The sequence below is a fragment of the Bubalus bubalis genome, chromosome 15, assembly GCF_019923935.1.
Source record: "Bubalus bubalis isolate 160015118507 breed Murrah chromosome 15, NDDB_SH_1, whole genome shotgun sequence".
In the NCBI taxonomy this organism is placed as follows: domain Eukaryota; kingdom Metazoa; phylum Chordata; class Mammalia; order Artiodactyla; family Bovidae; genus Bubalus; species Bubalus bubalis.
This window is the reverse complement of record NC_059171.1, coordinates 50,023,926-50,041,729: the sequence shown is the minus strand read 5'-3', so window position 1 is coordinate 50,041,729 and position 17,804 is coordinate 50,023,926. Positions and strand designations below refer to the sequence as shown.

Here is a 17,804-nt window from a genome sequence, read left to right as displayed (position 1 = left end):
AGTAGAATTGAAAGGGACTAGGATACAGGTAATCTGGTCTGATGACAGCTTTGCTGTTAAGCAGTTATGCAGACTTGCCTGAGTCACTCAGTCTGTCTAGATTTTATTTTCACAACTGTTTCCTGCTTACTGGGATAACTATATATATCAGCTCTTCTCCATCACTTAGGAGAAGGAAATGGCAACCCACGCCAGTGTTCTTGCCTGGAGAATCCCAGGGACGGGGGAGCCTGGTGGGCTGCTGTCTATGGAGGTCGCACAGAGTCAGACACAACTGAAGTGACTTAGCAGCAGCTCCATCACTTAAGCCTTATGATTCTGATAGTGTAAAACTTGCATATATGTAAGTATCAGACATAATTAACTCTAGCTTTAGATTAGGACAACATGGGCTGGCTTTGAGGAGAAAGGTATGGTAATTGAATGATAAGAGAATGGTAAATTAAAGTTCTTAAGCTAAGATGAACAAGAGATTTTATTTTAAAGGAAGGGTCTCTTTCCACCAAGGCTGTCAGTTGAATAATCAGTGTATACTGTTGGTGATTATTAAAACAAGCTTTTACTGTGAACTTAACATTTAAGCAGGTGCTTTGGTGATTAAAATAAAAGAAGCCAACAAAACAGAAAGCAGATGTGGTTCCTGCCTTCAAGGGACTGTTAGTCAGTTGGGCTGATTTTTATACTTCCTCTAAGGCTCTGCTTCAACATCATCTCCCCCAGTAAACTTTGCTGGATCCTCCAGACTTGGCTCAGCATCTTCCTCTGTGGTCCCAGTTCCCTGGATGTATCTGTCTTAGATAATCCCACTTTATATTGAAACTGTCCCCATGATTCTTTGGGTGGGGGCTGGTTAACCTATGTGCCAGCACCTAGTATGACACCTGTTTGGAGGTATTGACTAAATTGCATGACGGTGGCATCACTGACTCAATGGACATGAGTTTGAGCAAACTCTGGGAGAGAGCGAAGGACAGGGAAGCCTGGCATGCTTCAGTCCGTGGGGTAGCAAAGAGATGGACACATCTTAGTGACTGAACAACAAAAAACAACAACTTATATATTTTAAGTGACTCCGTTCTTCAGATTTCAATTATGAGGGCAGGGAAGTGTTTTGTGTTTGAGTGTTTTACTCTGTTACTTCTAGCACTTAGCACACTGTGTAGCAAAAAAAAATCTTTTCTGTGAATGTATGAACATTACTAACAGATTTTGAAAAGAGGACAGATGCATTGTCTAAAGATACAGATCGTAATTATCGTGATCATTAACAGGAGGATTGGGGAGGGGTAGAGTTGTTATAGCATAAGGCGGCACTTGTGTTGGTCCTTGATAGACTGATAGGTAGAATTTAAGGCATTGAGTGGAGTGAATGATTCCATGAATGAGAACGAGGATGGAAATAAACAAAAGGGAGTCCTGGCCACAGTCTGGAAGCCAAATTGATGAGAGCAAAGGTGACCTAACCTTTGGAAAATAGGTCTGGAGGGGTATAATGAAGTCAGGGTTATGGGAGGCATGCAAAGCCCAAAACAAAATGTTGATACTTTATGATTATAAAAAATGAGAGTTAGTTTAAAGTTTTGGTACATGGTATTCCTGTGTGTGTGTGCAGGCTTAGTCCCTTCAGTCCTGTCTGACTCTGTACGATCCTAAGGACAATAGCCCTCCAGGCTTCTCTGTCCCTGGAATTCTCTAGGCAAGAATACTAGAGTGGGTTGCCCTGCCCTGCTCCAGGGGATCTTTCCTGCGTCTCTTAATGTCTCCTGCATTGGCCGGCAGGTGCTTTACCACTAGCGCCACCTGAGAAGCCCAGTATTCCTGCGTAAGAAAGTTTAATTCTAAGGACTTTCCTGGACTTTGCCTTCCAATGCAGTGGGTACGGGGTTGATCCCTGATCCGGAAGCTAATATCCCACATCCTTGTGGCCAAAAACCCAAAACATAGAACAGAAACAATATTGTAAGAATATTGACTTTAAAAATGGGCCATACCAGAAAAAAGTCTTTTAAAAAAAACAAAGAAAATTTAATTCTATAATGGCAATATTAGAGAAAGTACAGGAGTACAATATTAGAGACAGTACAGGAAAAGAATTATGGCAATTTAGAAGTGAGATGAAGGAACACTGGATTAGGGCGCTGACATAGGAATGAAATAGAAGCCAGAGAGAAGAAAGGATGGATTTGGTAGAGTATTGTTGTTGTTCAGTCACTCAGTAGCTCAGTCATGTCTGACTCTTTGTAACCACATGGACTGCAGCATGCCAGGCTTTCCTGTCCTTCACTATCTCCCAGAGTTTGCTCAAATTCATGTCTATTGAGTCTATGATGCCATCCGCCCATCTTATCCTGTATCTCCGCCTTCTCCTCCTGCCCTCAGTCTTTCCCAGAAGAGTATTGTACCTAAGAGCTAAAAGATGGGGCTAGAAAAAATGAGATAATATGTAAGAAAGCACTTCTTAAACTGTAAAACATACAACTGTAAGGTTATATAGACACAGATACAACAGATACATACATATATACATACATATTCATATACATAGTCAGTCCTGTTGGTGTCTAGGAGATATTGGTCCCAGGACCCTTGCAGTTACCAAAATCCACAGATGCTCAAGCCCCTTGTATAAAATGGCATGCATTTGCATATAATCTCCCATATCTTTTAATTAACCTTAAGATTACTTTTAATACCTGATGAAATGTAAGTGCTATATAAATAGTCACTGATTCTGCAAATTCAAGTATTACATTTTGGAACTTTCTGGGTTTTTTTTTTTTTTTTTCCTCTGACTAGTTTTGATCCGTGGTTGGTTGAATTCTCAGATGCTGAAGCCATGTTATAGAGGGAAGAGTGTATATGAATTCATACTTGAATGAATAAAATAGATGTTTTCTAGATAAAAATCATAACAAAAGGTTGCATTAGGCTTTCTTTTGGGGATCAGTTATGTGAGCTAATTTTTATTTTTTCTGGCAAAAGAGCGAAAGAGAAGCTTGCATTTGCTGACTCCCCTGAACAACATACTCTTAGGGTCTTACAAGTCACACTAGATTAATAGGTTTCTTTGGAGGCACTTAAAGAGCAAGGCCATTTGGTGGGAGGTGATACAAGAGATGATGCATAATGATTTTTACTTAGCAAGCTTTATTTAGTGAGTTTTCAACTATAGGATATTTCTTTGATGCATAATTGGGATATATAATCAAAGAAATAAGGCATCATTTGTGGTAGCAATAAATTGTAGTTACTCATGTATTTTCGTTTTTAATCAAGCATAATTTTTCTCAAGAAATAGTAAATCTTTGTTTTTAATGTCAAAAGAAGATATTTTCATAATCAAGAGAATGTTTGATAACAATTAGATGCATTGTTAGTGGGCTTCTGAAAGCAACATCAGCCGTAATGTATGAATGGCTTTGTCAGGACAGTGCTGAGAATGTCAAATGTGGTTTCAATGCAGCAAAATCTTCGGTCGCCTATTAACTTATACAGGGCTTTTGTGGTTGACAGGGGGATTGCCGCACCAGAGAAGAGGCGATGATATTTGGCATTGGGCTCTGTGACAATGGATTTATGCACCATGGTAAGCATATTTATTCTGGAAGCTTCCAGATGTATTTCACTGTTTTGTTTTGTCAAGACATTGGGAGTCTCTCAGTGGCCAGGGAAGTCCTCTAAAGAGGAAGCAGCAAGACTGTCTGGGTCTTGCCACATATCCCTGTTGGGCCACCACGTCTGCAAGCAGTGTCTCCATAAGTATTATCTATAAGTTGCCATGACTTTTTTTCTGTTTTTCTAGACTGGTTCTGAAAAAGCAAGAGCTTGAACTAGAAGTTAAAAAAAACAGCTCATCTATCTCTTTGAAACTATTCTAGTCAGACCCATGGCTTTCATTTTTTTTTTTAATGCCAGTATATATTAAAATGATTAAATGAGAGCTTATATAATTGCATATTTATAGTGAATTTTTTAGAACTTTCAAAATTAGAGAACAAAATTATAAATTTCTGGAAAAAATTTTCTTTTTGACTATTAACTAAAGATTGAATTTCTTTCTTGTTTGTTGACTTCATTTCTCTTAAATTTATAAAAGTAATGAGACTTAGTTTTCCCTCTCTATTCATACAATCTTATAGATTCCATAAACCCAAACCATCACTTTCCATTGTTAATAATATTTGCTTACGTACTTATTTGATAGCTCTTGTGCCTATTGGCCAATTATATCCATAAATTACTTTTTCTGAAGAAATAAGAACAGAAAAGTAGCAGTGATTTTGAAAGCCTCTTTGATTATCGTTTGTTCCTTTGGGACTTCCATTACATCCCAGTGTCTCTGGACCACAGGAAATACTGGTCTTTGAAAAGCCAATTATTGAATGGAAGAAATGGCATCATTATATGGAATTAAAACTATAATATCAAGCTGAAAACCTTCAAAGATTTTGATAATTTTTCTCTTTAAAGCATCAGCAAGCATCAATTTTATCTAAATATTTATTTTAAAATATTGGGTTGCAGTAAAGTTTTTCCCTATGGAAGTCTCTGTCAGTAAAGGCACAGCCAGTTGGGCTCATGCCTGGCCTTATGGATGTTTTCTCTCCCTGCCTTTAGACTGACTGTTTGGTGGAGGAAAACAGCAGTAGCAGAAACACCATGTGAGTTTGGGGAATAAAGCAGGTCATGTCGGCAAGGCCTACCTGTGTGAGTGCTTCAGTCCTCTCCGATTCTTGCAGCCCTATGGGCTGCAGCCCGCCAGGCTCCCCTGTCCAGGCAAGGATACTGGAGTGGGTTGCCATGCCCTCCTCTATGTGATCTTCCCGACTCAGGGATCAAACCTGCATCCCTTATGTCTCCCACATCAGCAGGCGGGTTCTTTACCACTAGCGCCACCTGGGAAGCCCTAGGCAAGGCTTACCTCGATCTCAATTATATTCTCCTTCCTATTGTCAGCTACAACTTGTGTTGCCTTTTAATTTGTGGTTGGTAGTTTTATTCGTTAAATTTATGTTGCCAGCAGTTTTCCATTTAAAGATCAATCCATACATATAACTGATCAACAGTTATGATTTGGAACTCCATTAGAATAATGAAACAAAGGAGCTATCTTTTTTTTTTTTTTTTGCCTACTATATGCCAAATTATTTACATTCGTTACATTTTAGTTTTGTCCAACATTATGAAGAAGATTTTATTGTCTACATATTATTGGTGAGGAAACTGAAGTCAAGGAGTTTAAGTAACTTCCCCAGCATTGCTTCCAGAATAAGAATATAAGGATAGATAAGTAGAAAGAAGATTTCTCTTTTAAGACACTTTGACAACTGTCAGGATCTCACTGAGTACAAATGCTTTCTATCAGTATGTAGCCTTATATTTTAAAAAGGCTAACAAAACATATACCTTATATCATTAGAGCATGTCAGGCAGCTTTGGGACTTTGGGGGAAAATGTTAATGTTCAGATAAAAGGGAAAAACTGACCTTTGCAGAAATAAGGTTATTTGAGAACAGTGTTTTTATGCAGATGACTAGGAATTGGTGAAAACTAAAATCATATTTCACCCAGAAGGCAGATTTCTGGTTAGAAGTGCTGGAACAAAAGCGACTACGATGAGAATTGATCACACACATAAAGGCTACATTTAACCCATTTGAATTTTCCCATAATTGTGCGGGATATTAAAAACAGAAATGTTTTTGTCTTTTACTTAAAATGTTTTACTACAAATTCAAAACCCTGTAGGATTCTATGTTTTGAATTGCATGCATTTTTAAAATTCAATATAATCTTTTGAAAGTAAAAGTTGGATTTTAATCTGGAAGGTGGCAAATTTGGTTAAGTCAAAAAACTTTATCATGAAAAAATATTACTTATCTTTAAAAATTCAGTCTTTTAGGTAACAGTAATTGAAGGAAACATCAGCTTGAAATTATGGAAATTAAAAAGTATCGTTGGGATATTTTGTGAATGTAACTTGTTCCAGGCTGAAGGTCTGTCAGTATGGAAAATGAGATTGATTTGGGCTCGCTCTCTATTTCCATAGTGCTTGAGAAAAGTGAATTCAAAGACGAACCTCTACTTTTCCGTTTTTTTGCGGATGAGGAAATGGAAGGGTCAAATATGAAACATCGACTGATGAAACATGATTTAAAAGTTGTGGAAAATGTTATAGCTAAATCCTTATTGGTAAGTTTATTACTATGCTGTGCAGATTTTCTTCTTCATTAGACATTGATAGATTACATAAACATGTTTGGTGATACAATGTATCATTTCAATCTGTTTGATTTGTAACTTTTTTCATAGTTGTTTTGTTAGTCATGTTAATATTTTACATTTCAGATTAAATCCAATGAAGGCAGCTATGGTTTTGGATTAGAAGACAAAAATAAAGTTCCAATAATAAAGTTGGTGGAAAAGGGGTCTAATGCTGAGGTAATGTAAATTAGTGTTTTTATTTAAACTTTTTGTCTGTGACATACACATTTAAAAGTTTTTAAACAAACTGAAATCAGCCTTCAAGTATCTTTATTGAAAATAATGATTCTGAATAATCTTATTCTGAGGTTCTTTGTAATACTGTTGGGATTTGTGAAAGAGGGTGTCTGAGTAGCTAAGGAGAGTGGGGGAGGTATTGTAAAGATGTACAGCTTCAACTTGACCTTGTAGGAGTCCAGGTGGCTTAGTCCATGTCTGATTCTAGTCTGCAACCTGGTGGAGACTGTTTAGGGTGGGACTATTATGCATGTTACGTGATTCTTCCACTGAATCAAGAGCTGTGTCTTCTATTTCCCTATCACTTAAATTTTTTTTATTGTGGTAAAAGGCACATAATATAAAACATACTGTTTTAAACATATTTAACTGTACAGTTCATTGGCCTAAGTACATTCACATTGCTGTGCAACTTTCACCATCATCCATCTCTCAAAATTTTTCCCCTTCATAAACTGAAACTCTGTCCCCATTAAATGGTAGCTCCCCATTTTTCCTCCTCCCCCATCCCAGCCCCTGGCGCCTGGGATCTGCCAGTGGACTTTCTGACTCTATGAATTTGACTATTCTAGGTACCTCGTGTAAGTGGAATCAAATAGTATTTGTCTGCACCCAATGTATATTGGAATGCATTTTTAAGCTTAGCTTAATATATGTCCTACAAACAGATGACACTTTCTTTTTTTCCCCCCTATGCTATACAGTAGGTTCTCATTAGGTATCTATTTTATACATTAGGTAGTGTGTGTATCTGCTAAGATCATGGCGTCCAGCTCCCTTGTGTGTGTGTGTGTGTGTGTGTGTGTGTTAGTCACTCAGTGTTGCCCAACTCTTTGCTACAGACCCCATGGACGGTAGCCCACCAGGCTCCTCTGTCCAGCCCCATTAGTGCATGGCAAATAGAAGGGGGAAAGGTAGAAGTGTGACAGACTTCCTCTTCTTGGGCTCCAAAATCACTGTGGACGGTGACTGCAGCCATGCATGAAATCAGAAGCCCATTGCTTCTCAGCAGGAAAGCAATGACAAGGCTAGACAGTGTTTTGAAAAGCAGAGATGTTACTCTGCTGACAAAGGTCTGTATAGTCAAGGCTATGATCTTCCCAGTGGTCATGTATGGTTGTGAGAGCTGGAGCGTGAAGAAGGCAGAACGACAAAGATTTGATACCTTTGAAATGTGGTGCTGGAGAAGACTCCTGAAAGTCCTGTGAACAGCAAGGAGATCAAACCAGCCAATCTTAATGGAGATCAACCCTGAATATTCACTGGAAGGACTGCTGCTGAAGCTGAAACTCCAGTAGTTTGGTCATCTGATGCAAACAGATGACTCATTGGAAAAGTCCCTGATGATGGGAAAGAGTGAGAGGAGAAGGAGAAGAGGGCATCAGAGGATAAGATGACTGGACGGCATCACCAGTGCGAAGAACATGAACTTGAGCAAACTCCGGGAGATGGTAAGGGACAGGGAAGCCTGGTGTGCTGCAGTCCATGGGGTCACAAAGAACTGGACATGACTGGGTGACTGAACAACATCAACAGTGTGTGTGAGTGTGTGTGTGTGTGTGTGTGTGTGTGTGTGTGTGTGTGTGAAAGAGAAAATGAAGTCACTCAGTTGTATCTGACTCTTTGTGACCCCATGGACTGTAGCATACCAGGCTCCTCCATCCATGGGATTCTCCAGGCAAGAGTACTGGAGTGGGTTCCCATTTCCTTCTCCAGGGGATCTTCCTGACCCAGGGATCAAACCCGGGTCTTCCACATTGCAACCAGATGCTTTACCGTCTGAGCCACCAGGGAAGCGTCCCCCTCCCCATATATGTGTGTGTGTGTGAATCATAATCCTCTCATTTTTGGTTATCTTATTTAAATACAATTTCCATCAGTAAAGCACATGCTTTGATTGATTTTCTCATTGGGTTAATGCTGATTAATGTACTCTCACCCCACAAGACTTTTAAACAGAGGAATCTCCCAATCATTCATCCATTCACTCACTCAGGAATATTTATTTAGTACCTGTTATGTGATTGGCAGCATTCTAGGCTCTGGGAATACAGCAGTGAAGGAAATAGACAAAATTCTCTGCCCTCATGGAACATGCGTTGTAATGTTCTGTCCCAAGTATATTGGGTTTAAAGTGTTCCTACCTTTGTCTGCCTTGTAAAATGCTTACTCCTCAAGCAAATGTCTCTCAGTATATAAATTTTTAATAAGGAATGTGAGAATGAGTAAAGCATGGCTTTTAACTTTGAACCTATTTAAAGTCAGTAGCCAGCTATCACTCATTCTAGCTGCTGATGCCTAAGGTCTCTGCTTTTGTCAGCCTCATTGAAAGACACAGCTTTCTGTTTAGTCGCTCAGTCCTGTCCTACTCTTTGCAACCCCATGGACTGTAGCCCACCAGGCTCCTCCGTTCATGGGATTTTCCAGGCAAGAATATTGAAGCAGAGTGCCATTTCCTTCTCCAGGGGATTGTCCTGACCCAGGGATCAAACCTGAGTCTTTTGGGTCTCCTGCATCGGTAGACCAGTTCTTTCTGCTGAGCCACCAGGGAAGCCCGCTGAAAGCTTTATGTATAGCGTATTAATGTCAGAGAAAATAAATCCGCTCAGGTCATACCCTGTTAGTGGGCCTGGCCAACAAATAAATTTTTTTGTTAATTTTCTATGATGAGGAAATGTTTTCCCCATTTTCAGATGATGTTCTTGGAGCGCAGGTTCACCTGACTCTGCCACCAATAAAATGCCCTCTGCCAGGTTTTCATCCTTTAACTAGTAACCAGCATATACTATAGTTTACAGGCAGTGTGCATGTGTGTGTGCGTGCTTGCTGCTGCTGCTGCTGCTAAGTCGCTTCAGTCGTGTCCGACTCTGTGGGACCCCATAGATGGCAGCCCACCAGGCTCCCCTGTCCCTGGGATTCTCCAGGCAAGAACACTGGAGTGGGTTGCTTAATCGTTTCTATTTGTGAACCCATGGACTGTAGCCCGCCAGGCTGCTCTGTCCATGGGATTTCCCAGGCAGGAATACTGGAGTGGGTTGTCATTTCTTCCTCCAGAGTACCTTCCTGACCCAGGTATGCAGCCCGAGTCTCCTGAGTCCCTTGCATTGGCAGGTGAATTCTTTACCCCTGAGCCACCCTATTTTTTCCCTTTTCGGCAGTAGGGTTAGTTAAGAAGATTGACCTGGTTGGCATGCAGAGATAATGTTATCCTTCCAGCGTCTTGTGATCCATGCCTGTTGGAGCTCTTCCTTGGATTCCAGGCATTTCTCTCTCCTTCCCTGCAGACACCTACGCTGTGTCAGGCTAGAGATGCATATTTGGTTGTCACCCATGTCTGTATAGAGGTTGTAACTCTCTGAGTTAATTGGATATAGATGGAAAACACAGGAAAAACAATTAACCTGAGGTTTGACTGTAGTTAAAAGGATGAAGTAAGCAGAACTATTAAAGATAACAGAAAAGAAGGGTCACAGGTGAAGTACAGGGTTAAGTCCTGGAAGGAGGGAGAATTTCAGTATAGACAGGTGATCCAATGAAAAACTGAATCAAAGGGAGTAACTGTGTCATCTCTTCCACAGTTCTGTACTATGAGGTTGTATAAAAACATTGCAGATGTGTTAAAATGTCAGAAATCACTAAGTTCTAGACCTTTTCAGATTCTAATTCTGTGAAAAAGTAGGTTTCTTATTAAAATAAATTTTTTTTGTTTTTTTTTTTTTTTTGCTATTTCTCTCCTAGATGGCTGGCATGGAAGTTGGGAAAAAGATTTTTGCGATTAATGGTGACCTAGTTTTTATGAGACCTTTCAATGAAGTGGATTGCTTCCTGAAATCATGCTTAAATAGCAGAAAACCTCTAAGAGTTCTCGTGAGCACAAAGCCAAGGGAGTATGTTGTATAGTTTATACAGTGTTTGAAAACATTAGACATTAGCGAGTAAAATAGAAAAGTTAGCAAAATCGGTGTCTGAAATTAAGCATCTCACTGCTTGCACATTTGAACCTCACCAACATCACTGATACTGGTCTTTAGATGATGGAAAAGTTATGTTGCTTATGATGGTTAAGCTACTTTATGTTGCTACTTAAAGCAGGTTAATTTCAGCAGAAATAATATTTTCCTTTTGTTACCCCAATTTTTCTTGTTTGGGTTGGGTTGAGCTTGATTACCAGTAGGAAAACCAGCAGGACACTTGGTAATGGAAACTTTATTCCCTCATGCTCCCTAAATCCAAGGATTTCAGGGACTATGAACGGATGAAACACCCTGTGTTGAAACACACAATTTGTTGTTCAATTGCTCATGTAGTCAGCTGTTCATGTCCCCTTCTTGGCTACCCTATGGACTGTAGCCCACCAGGCTCCCCTGTCCTTCACAAACTCCTGGTGACGGGTCTTTTCCAGTGAGTTAGCTCTTTGTGTCAGGTCCACAAGGGGATACACATAATTACATCTTTATAGAATGGGAGCATGATTAATGATCTGGGGGCTTTATGAAAAAAAATTAATAAGATATTATGGATATACTTGGGAAACATTGGCTTTTGGTCTGAAAATCATCAATGATCTAATGTCCCTGAGTCAGATTTCCATGAACCAATTAATCAAGAGAATGTATATTAAGTACTTAGCATAATGTCTTAACATGATTATATCCATATTTCTCTTTAAATTATATTATTTATCCATATTTATCTTTGAATTATATTATTTTTCTATAGTAATAAGCAACTTCATTAATTTTAAGATAAATGAAGGTTACCACTTCAGAAGCAAAAAGGCTTATTTTAACTACTTATGAAAATATTCTAAGTATATATGGTATAGTGTCTTCCCTACCTTGATATGTATTTTCAGCAATAGCTGAATCCGTCATTTATCTTAGGAGTTGAAGTGCAGTGTAATGGGCTAGTTCTGCAATGTCATCCAGGTAGAGGCTCTAGCTTCTACCCATGGCTTACCAGGGGGTCTGAAGGAGTGAGCACGACTCATCAAAGTTAGTAATTTAGGAAGACTTTGAGACAGAGGGCAATAGATAACCATAATAATGTCTTTTCTCTAAGCCTAATTAATATCTTTTGTTGTCTTTGTGACCATGACCAGCTTTTTTAGCCCATCTAGCTCCTCTGTCCATGGGATTTCCCAGACAAGAATATTGGAATAGGTTGCCATTTCCTTCTTCAGGGGTCTTCTTGACCCAGGGGTCAAACTCAAGTCTCCTGCCTTGGCATGCAGATTCTTTACCACTGAGCCACCAGGGAAGCCCAGTTATGATCTATTACTTCCCTTTTATACAATCCTATCTAAGATGAAGCTTACCTAGTTGCCTACCTCTGAATTTCAGTTCAGTCCCTCAGTTGTGTCTGACTCTTTGCAATCCCATGGACTGTAGCACACCAGGCTTCCTTGTCCATCACCATCCCCAGAGCTTGCCTAAACTTAAGTCCATGGAGTCAGTGATACCATCTGACCATCTCATCCTCTGTCATTCCCTTCTCCTGCCTTCAGTCTTTCCCAGCATCAGGGTCTTTTCCAAAGAGTCATTTCTTCACATCAGGTGGCCAAAGTATTGGAGCTTCAGCTTCAGCAGCAGTCCTTCCAATGAATATTCAGGACTGATTTCCTTTAGGGTGGACTGGATTGATTTCCTTGCTGTCCAAGGGACTCTCAAGAGTCTTCTCCAACACCACAGTTCAAAAGCTTCAATTCTTTAGTGCTCAGCTTAAAGGTCCAACTCTCACATCCATACATGCTACTGGAAAAACCATAGCTTTGATTAGACAGACCTTTGTTGGCAAAGTAATGTCTCTGTTTTTAATATGCTGTCTACGTTGGTCATAGCTTTTCTTCCAAGGAGCAAGCACCTTTTAATTTCATGGCTGCAGTCATCATCTGCAGTGATTTTGGAGCTCAAAAAAATAAAGTCTGTCACTGTTTGCATTGTTTCCTCATCTAATTGCCATGAAGTGATGGGACTGGATGCCATGACCTTAGCTTTCTGAATGTTGAGTTTTAAGCCAACTTTTTTCACTCTCCTCTTTCACTTTCATCAGGAGGCTCTTTAGTTCTTCTTCACTTTCTGCCATAAGGGTGGTGTCATCTGTATATCTGAGGTTGTTGATATTTCTCCCGGCAATCTTGATTCCAGCTTGTGCTTCCTCCAGTCCAGCATTTCATGTGATATACTCTGCATGGGCATTTAAAAGGAAAAGGACAGGCTGGAAAAGGATGAGGCCATAGGATTCCAGAGCAATTATTAGTAAACTAAAGGCCGTCACCATGGTTCCTTGCCCTCTGATTTAACCCTGTAAATACTTTTCATTGATCATAGACATTTCAATTCAGAGGACTGGGAAGCCATCTGCTTCAATACTGAATAGAAAGAGGCAAATCCTTAGTCTTAGAATTAGTTGCTAGATGAGCAGGGTTGAACCTGGGTGTTCTGACTCTTCCTTCCATGTCTGCTGCACTGTATCTGAAACCCTGTATTTCTGGCCCAGATTCAAGGCTCTTTCACCACTTGCTTGTTAATTGTGTTGTTTCAGTATCCTTATCCATAAAAAAATTGGGACTGTAAGAGTGTTACAGAGGTGCTAAGAACTTAAATAAATCTAGGTTTGTAAAGAACCTAGTCGTGTGTTCAGCACGTAGTATGTCCTCCAGTGATGTTATCTGTGATGCTTATCTGTTCTTTTATTTCATTTTTTCCCCACTGCTTCTTTATTACATGAAAAGTAAGTTTCACATTGTATTTCAAGACTGTTTTGAGAATTGTTGTTGTTCAGTCGCTAAGTCATGTCCAGCTCTTTGTGACCCCATGGACTTCAGGACGCCAGGCTTCTCTGTCCTTTACTATATCCTGGACTTTGCTCAAACTCATGTCCATTGAGTCAGTGATACTATATGGAATACTCAAGTTTTTCCTTTTTATTTTTAATTTGTCTGAAATATTGTAATCTTTCCCTTATGCCCTTATTCCAACATATGATTCATGTCAATCATTCTCATATTTTCTTACAATGGCCACTTATAATTTATGTAGTAAAAAGGCAAAAAATGAGAGGCAAATACAACAGAATTTTTCTTTTGAACCCATCTGTATTTTACACATTGATTATATCAAGGAATTTTTCAAAAGGCTTTGTAGCAGATAATTTAGTGCACTCATTTTCTACAGGAAATGAGCATTCCTCTTGTATAAATTTAATCCTTCATTTAATAGTATAGTGGTCCCAGCAGGGAAACATATTTTCCAAAGGTCATTTTATGAAGAGAGTTACAGTGTTATGAACAAAATGCATCTCACAGTGTTCTGTACAAATTTTGTTAAAAATGTAATAATCTTGAAGATTAGAGCAAAGTCAACCTCGAATAGCAATATAAGGATAGACTTTACTCATAAAGAGTTTTGAGAGTCCATTATGAATTTTTCACAGTTCAAAAGCACCAATAATTCACCATGGCCAGAAAGGTCCAAGTTATTTTAGTGTGAGTCTTAAGTCACTTCAGTCATGTCTAACTCTTTGTCACCCTATGAACTGTAGCCCGACAGCCTCCTCTGTCCATGAAATTCTCCAGGCAAGAATACTGGAGTGGGTTGCCATTTCCTTCTGCAGAGGATCTTCCTGACCCAGGGATCAAACCTGCATTGCTTATGTCTGTTGCAGTGGCAGGTGGGTTCTTTACCGCTGGTGCCACCCGGGAAGCCCATTTCCGCAAAAGTGAACCCTCATTCAAGAACTCTCATTCTCTTATTCATAGTCAAGCATAAGCTACCTCTATTTTTTATTTCATGCTCAGAAGATGTGTTTATTCCCTTTTCTTTTCCTTAGTCAATCTTCCATCTTCCAGTGTACCTTTGACAGACCCTAGGAGCAAGGTGTTGGAAAAGAAGCAGATATAGCCTTATATAGCAAAGTGTTTAATTAAGGATAAAGGATAAATTCATTCCATAAGCTCAGTGCCACCAATATACAGATCACTTCATAGTGTGTAACCTAATTTATATAACATTTTCAGGGCTTCCCTGGTGGCTCAGATGATAAAGAATCTGCCTACAACTCGGGAGACCTGGATTTGATTCCTGGGTCAGGAAATCCCCTGGAGAAGGGAATGGCTACCCACTCCAATATTCTTGCCTGGAGAATTCCATGGACAAAGGATTCTTTAAATTCTATAATAACACTTTCAGGCTTCCCTAAAACAGATAGTTTGCATTTCTGTCACAGATTGCCAGAATGCCTGCCAGGGTTATATTTGAAATTATAGGGCCAGCCTCTGCCTTTAAGTCTAAGTGTAGCGTGTATCTTTCTGAAGTTTTGTAGACGCAGCATTGCTCAAACAGCTCCGCCAGCTCTTTCATAAACAGTGAGTAAGTGCTGCTCTACCTAACTTCAGACTCTGTCTCATGTTCCCTTGAAATGCTGCCAGCTTTTATTTCATGATTCATTCATCATCTTTTGAAAAACACTTTTGTTTTTTGGGCATCAAGCGCCATTCATCACCATTTATTACAGGGTATTCATTTGTCTTTGCTCTCTCTGGAAATTTATTTAGACTCATTTTTGTTGTTATGATGTTGTGTCTTATCTCGAGTTCGCTGCTTTTCATTGTTGCTCTCTGATTTCTGCCTTCCTTCCTTGGAGTAGCTTGTTTATTACTGCCAGTTTATTACTCCATCCCTGTTTGCCATGATGGCTGACTCAAGACCTCCATCCCTTCCTCTTCATTTCCATGTGGGTTCATTAAAAAATACGGCTTTTCTTATTCAGATTTACCTTTTGATGTGTTATCCTTTTGAAATTCCACTGAATGAACACGAAAGTTAATCATATTCTTAAATAAATGATTTTGATACTGTGTTTGAAAGGTCTGTTCTTTAAAACCAGCTCTTTGTTGTTGCTCTTTGCTGAAGTTCCCAACAGGTAGAAATGGATGAACCTTGTGTTTCTTTTATGTTAATTTTAAAAGTGAGACTTTGCAAAGTGCACCAAAGGCTTTGTCAGAGTAAACTAGGAAGAGATGCTTCCATTGTACTAAGTACTTGCGCAGTTCATAGCATGAGACAGGGCAGTTTACCAAAGGTTTCTCTTTTCACCTTCCCTGACACCCTGCAAAGTAGTTTTATCATCATCTTTTTGCGGAAACTGGCTCAGTTAAGCAGTTCATGCAAGTTAGCCAAGTATTAAGGGACTAAATCAAGATTCAAAGGGAGGTTGGTGTGACCAGAGCCTGTTCCTTGGTCAGGATATTCTGTGCAATGACTGTGTTCAGTGGGAGATATTGGGTGCCTGTCTGGGTCCCTTGGAGGTGCACCCCCCATGCTTATCCAGCCCAGTCTCTTTCACACATTAGACCCCAGATATGTATTTATGGAAGGATTGAATTTTATTCAGTCCACAATAGCTGTGTGGACAGCTATTGTTTTAACCAGTTGTGGCATTTTAAAGTCATCTTACCTTATTTTCTATTGACTTTAGGACAGTGAAAATCCCAGATTCAGCAGAAGGACTTGGCTTCCAGATCCGAGGATATGGCCCTTCAGTGGTGCACGCAGTAGGAAGAGGTGAGAAAGCGGTCCTGTGTGGTATCCAACTGGCCAGCAGGTTTGAATGGTCCTTACTGAACAAAAATGTGTGTAATCATGTTGCTATGGATATTCTCAATGTTTGCTGTATTAGCTCAATGGTAGTGGCTCAGTTGGTCAAGAAACTTCCTGCAATGCAGGAGACTCTGGTTCAATCTCTGGGTCAGGAATATCCCCCAGAGAAGGAAATGGCAACCCACTCCAGTATTCTTGCCTGAGAAATCCAGTGGACAGAGAAGCCTGGCAGGCTACATTAGATGGGGTCTCAGGAGTCAGGCACGATTTAGTGACTAATCCACCTCCACCAGAATACTCTTATTTAAACAAAACAAAACAAAACAAAACTTCTCCAAATTGTAAGCCAAATTTATCATTGTTAAAAATTCATAAGAGAATGATTCCTCTCAATCTCACTTTTCTCCATGTTTCAGTGTAATCAAAGGATGTAATGATTTTAAGATGGTCTGTTTTTCTCTGGCAGCATATTACTGTATTTCTGTCAGCAATTCTATATGTGAGTTTGGGTTTAAGAATTATCTGTGTGGTTTATGTAGCGTCTGCTGCTGTATGATTACTTCAAGGGGTCTCATAAACCATGTGTTTTATAAACCATCAAATGCATTTTAAATTAAATAATTTAGGGGACCCAAAACTTAATGTTTATATTTTATTCTCTTTCTGTTTGACAGGCAAATCAGCTTTTGATATCTCTTGTTAACATACACACTTTTAAATTTTATGCTAACATTGATGTAATTTAAAGAAATAACTGTTAGATCCCACATTACTAACCACAGTAAATAAATTGCTGCTCTAGCAAGAAGGATCACAGTAAGCGACATGTTTATCTTAACAAGAGATATACATGCTTTTCATTACTAAGATATGTGAATTGTAAAGCATCTCAACATGATCGTTCCAACATTAGACTGGGAAATTTTGAGATGACATTGCTATCAGAGTCAAATTTATCAAGAACATACTAGCTAGACCTCTATTAGAGTCTATAAAATCACTTTCATTAGTGTATGTGTGATAAAAATTAACCTTACTTCAAAAACTTCTTTTCACTCAGACTTTTAAAATACATAGATTAATAGATATTTTAAATATTTCAAGTTACTCATTAAAATTATAAAACAGAAATGGGATTCATTGCATACCGAAAGGGATGTTTGATGTGATAAGTATTTCCTTCATTTTCACTAGCCCAAAAAGGAGCCAGTCACTTTATTAGTACTATGAAATAACTGAAAACCGGAGTGAATCAAGTTTTTTCTTTCCTTGTCTTTTAAGGTGCAAGGTTGTATTTTGGAAACTTAGTCGTAGGGTTAAGTCCAATTCTGGTTACTATGCCTTTTGCTTCTGAAGAAGAAAACAAAGAAATGCTCATGTGCTTCTCCTTTCGAGTGAATATGAAATAAGATAATAGCCTGTGGTTTCCTTTTGCGCTGTAATCTTGCCATGAAAAAATAAACTTCTTTCCCATTTTTCTTCTTCAGCCTTTTCCCATGGTCGCACACTAGAGCATATCAATGACTGAACTTCTACCTGTGGAATCTACAATTCCAGTATGCCAGGTTCTGGTGCTGGAGTCTTTTTTTTTTTAATCTCTCATCACTTTGATATTCTCAGGTTATTTTAAAATTCAGTTGGTTTGTAAGTGAACTGTAGCTCAATAAAAAACAATAAGCAAAATTTGATAGGGTTGTCCAAGCT

At 39.1% G+C, this 17,804-nt stretch overlaps 1 protein-coding gene across 2 annotated transcripts in view; it reads left to right on the top strand.

The window, feature by feature from the left end:
* PREX2 (phosphatidylinositol-3,4,5-trisphosphate dependent Rac exchange factor 2) overlaps positions 1–17,804 on the top strand; it is a 298,802-nt gene that overhangs the window by 126,237 nt on the left and 154,761 nt on the right. For both annotated transcript variants that reach the window (XM_006061194.4, XM_045162805.1), the window contains exons 15-19: positions 3,514–3,586; positions 6,050–6,192; positions 6,349–6,441; positions 10,240–10,388; positions 15,979–16,064. In XM_006061194.4, coding sequence (XP_006061256.2) covers positions 3,514–3,586; positions 6,050–6,192; positions 6,349–6,441; positions 10,240–10,388; positions 15,979–16,064 — 544 coding nt within the window. The remainder of the gene's footprint in view (positions 1–3,513; positions 3,587–6,049; positions 6,193–6,348; positions 6,442–10,239; positions 10,389–15,978; positions 16,065–17,804) is intronic.